This window comes from Arvicola amphibius, chromosome 12 (assembly GCF_903992535.2).
Source record: "Arvicola amphibius chromosome 12, mArvAmp1.2, whole genome shotgun sequence".
NCBI classification, from domain to species: domain Eukaryota; kingdom Metazoa; phylum Chordata; class Mammalia; order Rodentia; family Cricetidae; genus Arvicola; species Arvicola amphibius.
Window position 1 is genome coordinate 145841378 of NC_052058.2, and position 6000 is coordinate 145847377.

The 6000-nt window shown below is 52.3% G+C and overlaps 1 protein-coding gene across 2 annotated transcripts in view; it reads right to left on the reverse strand.

Moving 5' to 3' along the window:
* St8sia2 (ST8 alpha-N-acetyl-neuraminide alpha-2,8-sialyltransferase 2) overlaps window positions 1-463 on the reverse strand; it is a 67002-nt gene extending 66539 nt beyond the window's left edge. For both annotated transcript variants that reach the window (XM_038314087.1, XM_038314086.1), the window contains exon 1: window positions 366-463. In XM_038314087.1, coding sequence (XP_038170015.1) covers window positions 366-463 — 98 coding nt within the window. The remainder of the gene's footprint in view (window positions 1-365) is intronic.
* Window positions 464-6000: the final 5537 nt, after the last annotated feature.

Consider the following 6000-nt stretch of genomic DNA (forward strand, 5'->3'; position numbering starts at 1 on the left):
CCGCCCGAGACACTCCCCGGCGCCCTCCCTCGACCCCGGCGACACCGCGAGCGCACACGCCAGGGGAAGGGACCAGGGAACAGGGAACAGGGTGGGCGAGTCCGCTTTCTCCACGCCGTGTGGCTACAGCTGCCCGTGTACCCCGCCCGGGGACACCCCTCGGCAGCCGCGCCCCCATCATCCACTCCCCAAAGCGTCCCGGACCCCTGACACTGCCAACCCCAGCCCAAACCGCCAGCACCATCCCTCCAGCGGAGCGACAGGGGGGCGCGGCGCACACAAAGCGGATGGGGAGCGCGGAGCCTGGGGAGGGGAGGAAGAGATCCCGCCGGAGCTCGAGGCACGGGCCCGGGGTGGTTATTTACCCGATTTCTTCTTCGATCTCCGAGATGTCTGCGAAGATGAGGAAGACCACAAGCAGCGTGAGCGCGGCTAGCATCCAGCTCCGGAACTGCAGCTGCATGGTGGGGGTCGGCGCCCTCCGGGACCCGCGCGCGGGCCGGGGCGAGGAGCTGGGCTGGAGGAGCCTCCCGCGCTCCAACGCGCAGCGGGGCACACACCCTGCGCTCTGGGCGAGTCCGGGCCGGCAGCGGCCAAGGCGGACAAGCGGGCAGCGACAGACAGGGGTTGCTCAGGCGCGGGCGAGCTCTCTCTCTCTCTCTATCTCTCTCTCTCTCTCTCTCTCTCTCTCTCTCTCTCTCTCATCTCTCTCTCTCTCTCTCTCTCTCTCTCTCTCTCTCTCTCTCTCTCTCTCTCTCTCTCTCTCTCTCCCCTCCTCCTCTCCCCCTCTCTCCCTCTCTCCCTCGATTGCTCTCCCTGCTCCTGCCCGCCCCCTCCCCTTTTCCCCTCCCCTCCCTCCTCCTTTTCTTCCCTCCCCCTCCCCACGCCCCGCACCCGGCTCCGGGCGCAGTTTGACAGCTTTGCTCCGAGCCTTGCCTAGCCTCCTCCCACTAACTCCAGCGGCCAGCCAGCTGCCTTTGCGACTCCCACCCGGGAGGGCTCAGAGAGTCTGCCACTCCCGGCCTAGGCAGGCTGGGCTTGGGCTACCGAAAGCGATCCGGATACTGGCCTGAGCCCCGGGGTAACTCGGGGGACCGGGGCTGGCTGGCAAACGGCCTCCACCTTTCTCTCTTTGTCCAGCGCCCTCGCTTCCTCTCAAAGTTTTCTCGACACAAAGACTAACACCTGGGGACGGTCTCCAGCGCGCAGCGAGGAGGCTGCTTCCTCTGGGCTGTTTCAGCAGTTGACAAATTGGGAGGGGAAGTGGAAGAGAGGAGGGAAGAAGAAATGCCTAATACAGGTTAACTTCAGCAGAGATGCTCATGGTAATTTGTGAGCGAGGTACTCAGCCTGAAAAACATCAGCTCCTCTATGGGCGGTAATCTCCGTCCATTTATAGACCCAAACCTGGGATCCTGGAGGTCCCGGAGTTGTTTGAGGTCATGGCTAGAACCCTCGGATCCCCGTGTAGTACCTGTTCTACCTCCAATAGCAGGCATAGTATGCTCATTGTGACTGATGCTGTACGCCCATCTCCCTCGCTCTTGCTCTTTTCTGGTCTAATCAATAACCCTCTGGAGTCCTATCATGATCAAAGGCCTTCTAGAAAGATATGGTTCCCACGAAGGAAGATGCACTTTCCCACACACCATACTGGACTGTTCCCTCTTTCACACACTTTAGCTCACGTTGCATTTTGCGCTGCCGCATTAAGTGAAAGGACCCATTCATTAAGTTTTACTAGAACTAGATTACAACACACACACACACACACACACACACACACACACACACACACACACACACACGGCCCTACATGTAACTTTCCAGGAACAGGTGTCTTTTCCCAGAGGAGGGCTGTGCCCCTTGCACAGTACTCCCTTGCTTTCCCTCCCCCTTGCCGTGATCATGCATGTCTGTTCCCTTCACAATGAGTCCCTGAGAGTAGCACCCCCCCCCTTTTCTTTTCCAGACATCAGAAGAGGGTATCTCAGAGCTGAGGAGGTGGCTTGGTGTTCATGAAGCTTGAGGACCTGACACTGGATACCCAGCACCCAAATCTGCAGCTGTGAAAGTAACTGCGTCTCTACCTCCGGTGCCAAGGGGTAAAGGCAGAAAGAGGCAGGTCCTAGGGCTTGCTGGTCAGCCAACGTAGCTGAATCGACAAGCTCCAGATTCAGTGAGTGACTCAAAAATTATGTCTCAAAAATTAAGGTAGAGCATTACTGAGGAAGACAGCCAGCATTAACCTCTGGACTCCATATACCCATACAAACATATGTGTATGCATTTACAATAAATAGTACATTCCACATGAATATGAGAAATCAATACAACACACACACACACATACACACACACACACACACACACACACGGCTACCTTTCCTGTCCGTGTGACAGGATTTTCTAAGTACCTTTCTCTTTTTCTAATTTGATGGGCCACTCAGGAGGTGTGTGTTATTCTTGACAATATTTTGTCTTGTTTTTCTCCATTGGCTTCATTTGCCCAGCAGTAGTTATTGAACTGCTAACGTGTGCCAGGTTCTGTGCTAGAGACTAGAGATAACAAGAGTCAAGTCGTTTCCTGCCCTCTAGTAGCTGTCTGGGTTCAGAAGGAAGGCAAACATGCAAGTGTCTGATTGTGGCATAGGGTAGGAGCTGCAGGGGAGCGGTTGTCTCCTACTTGTAACTAACTGATTAATAAGATCACTCCAAAGAGCAAGAAGAAACCAGTTTGGCTCTGAATCTCTCTCTAGCTATACATTTTCCTTTTTTCTACTTTGTGTGTGTGTGTGTGCATATGTATGTATGCATGCATTTTGTGGAGGTCTGAGGTTGATGTTGGGAATCACCTTGTGTAACCCCACTTGGCTGGTCAGCTATTCAGGGTCCTCTGAAGGGGCGCTAACCTGAAAGAACATGGGCTGGAGAGAGAAATGGAGACCAAGCAAGATTCTCTTGTCAAGGTCTCGTTTATTAGGGTGATGGTTACAGCTTATATAGCCCTTGAATGAGGAACTTGGATTGGGGTTGGGGGTATGGGGTAGCAAAGGTCACCAGCTAGCAAACCCGGTGTTCCTTGTGCAAGCAGAAACATTCTTTTTGTGGTTCCCTTAACAAACAGTTCTCAAGATAGTTAGGATGTGAGGCAGGTTCCGTTGGATCAATCTTCTGTTTCGTGCAATGAGGCAGGGTCTCTCCATCAAACCCCAAGCTCACCGATGTAGCGAGCCTTGCCAGCCAGGTTGCCCTGGGAATCCCTGACTCTGCCTTCTGAGGCTGGAACTACAGATGGGCTCCTATACCCACCTGTAATTATGTGGGTTTCTGAGACTCTCATCTTCAGTCCTCATGCTTGCACAGCAAATGCCTTACCCGCTGCGCCATCTCCCTAGTCCCCAACGATTCTCCTTATTGTGACAGAACGTCATGAGCTAGTGCCATAGTGCTCAATTCATCAGGTCGGGAAACCTCACTACTGCGAAGGCCATTACAATGAAGTCTTTCCATTTTCTGTTTGGTGACTCATGTTCTCATTCCAGGCTCAGCAGTATTCCTCCTTTGCATCCACTAGAAAGGAACCATTCTGAGTGGCCAGCAAGCAATGGAAACTTGCATCAAATACCATTCCTTATAGAGAAATTCATGTGCCCAGGCTTTTGGAGAAGGCATCCAGGGCATATCTACTGGGGAAAAAGAAAGAACTTAACATTGTAGAGGCTCTCCTTCCAATGAGTCATTGAGGTGGGATTTGGCTTGTAGTGTAGTGTGGGACCTTGTGACTACTCACCATAGAATATTATTTAAGGCATTTAGGCACTCTTCTTGTGACCTTATCAGTGACCTGTGGGTTTTTTTTTTTTTTTTCTGCAACCTGAGTTCATTCCTGGGATTTGGAATGAGAATGAATGATCAGATTGGCAGCAAATGTTGATAGCTGCTGCCTTAGTTAGGGTTTCTGTTGATGCAATGAAACACCATGACCAAAAGCAAGTTGGGGAGAAAAGGGTTTCTTTGGCTTAGACTTCCTTATTGTAGTCTATCGTTGAAGAAAGTCAGGACAGGAACTCAAACAGATCAGGATCCCGGAGGCAGGAGCTGATGCAGAGGCCATAGAGGAATGCTGCTTACTGACTTGCTCATCATGACTTGCTCAGCCTGCTTTCTAATAGAACCCAGGTCCACCAGCCCAGGGATGGCACTGCCCACAATGGGCTGGGCCCTCCTCTATTTGTCATTAAATAAGAAAATGCCCCACATCTGGATCTTATGGAGGCATTTTCTTAATTGAGGTTCCTGCCATTCAGCTGACTCATCGAGCTGACACAAAACTAGCCAGCACAGCTACACAACACATGCTTGGTTGCTTGGTTTGACACACTGGTCCCTTCTCTTTTTCCATCTCATTTAAGCAGGTCCCCTTTCCTACACTGGATTTCCCAGGAAACCTGGATGTCCTACAACAATCTTTTTTTTTTTTTTTTTTTTTTTTTTTAGGCCAAGTCATTGAATACTTGGGTTAAAATGCAGGACTTATATGGGAATGTCAGCAAATTAAAAGTCATTACCACTCATTAACATTTTAATTCAAATTAATAGAGTATATTAGCTGTTCAGGCAACTCCGAGGGGCTGGGAAGTTTGTGTTAATGAGGGATAGCATAGAAGGAGGCCGTGCAGAAGTCTGGAGCACACGGCAGTCAGGCAGTCAGACAGCCCTTTGTCACTATTCAGGCTGAGGGTTGCAATGGTCCTATGAGACGCCAACCTCAAGAAGCAGAACTTACCCAGAGTTGGAATTCATGAGCACGCTTCAACTTTGCCGTCACTTACCTAACTAACCCTCTTAATACAGACTGGCTCTGGAAAATTGACACTTGAACACACTGCCTAGGGACATGTCAGCTGGGGGCAGGAGCGTTCGGTAACACACCGACATTCATGAGCACACGTGACTGCAAGGCAGGCTGACAGGCATTTCCCTTCGCTCTCTCAGACTCCCTCTTTCATAAAGAGCGTCATCTCCACTTTCCACCAGACAAACTCAGGCTCGGAAATGCTAAATTGTCTAAGTGGCTCAGTTAGTGGAGGGAATTCCAATTCAGACGCTTCCAACATGATCCTGGAATGCCAACGCTCCCCCGGGACTCCGGCAGTCCTAAGTCTGTTTGTAAACAGCTTCTCCTTTGATTTGGACTGTATCCCCTTAGTTTTGCCACGTCTGGGGCTTGGGGAGCAAATCCATCTTCACTTCCGCACAGACTCCATCATCGACGAGACGGTAACCATAAATCTCCATTTTCGTCTTTCCACACGGAAAAGTCCTTTCAATTGTTACAGAATAAATAATGATTATCCAATATTCGAACATTGTACCTAACACCCTTGGAGCCACAAAACACTGATACTTTTGTTTGGTCATTATCTCTGAAAGAGGAGAGAGAGAGAGATGACGCGACGGTTGAGAGAGACGATTTAGAGAGGAGAGAGAGCGAGGAGAGGAGGAGCGGAGGGAGGGATGGGGGAGGAGGGAGGCGGGGGCGAGGGAGGGAGGGAGGAAGGGAGGGAGAGAGGAGAGAGGGAGAGAGGAGAGGAGGGAGGAGAAGGGAGAGGGGGCAGGGAGGGGATGAGGATGCCGAGAGAGGGAGGAGGGAGGGAGAAGGGAGGGAGAGAGGGTGAGAGAGGGAGAGAGAGGGAGGGAGGAAGGGAGGGACGAGAGAGAGAGAGGGAGGACGGGCGGGGAGAAGGGGGAGGAGAGAGAGGGCGAGGGGATGGGAGGGAGGGAGGATGGGGTAGGAGGGAGGGAGAGAGGGAGAGGGAGAGGGAGGGAGGAGGGAGGAAGGGAGGGAGAGAGAGAGAGAGGGAGAGGGGAGGGGGAGGAGGGGGGGGAGAGGAGAGAGAGAGGGAGGGAGGAGGGAGGAGGGAGGGAGAGAGAGGGAGGGAGAGAGGAGGGAGGAGGGAGGGAGGGAGGAGGGAGGGAGAGGGAGGAGGAGGGAGA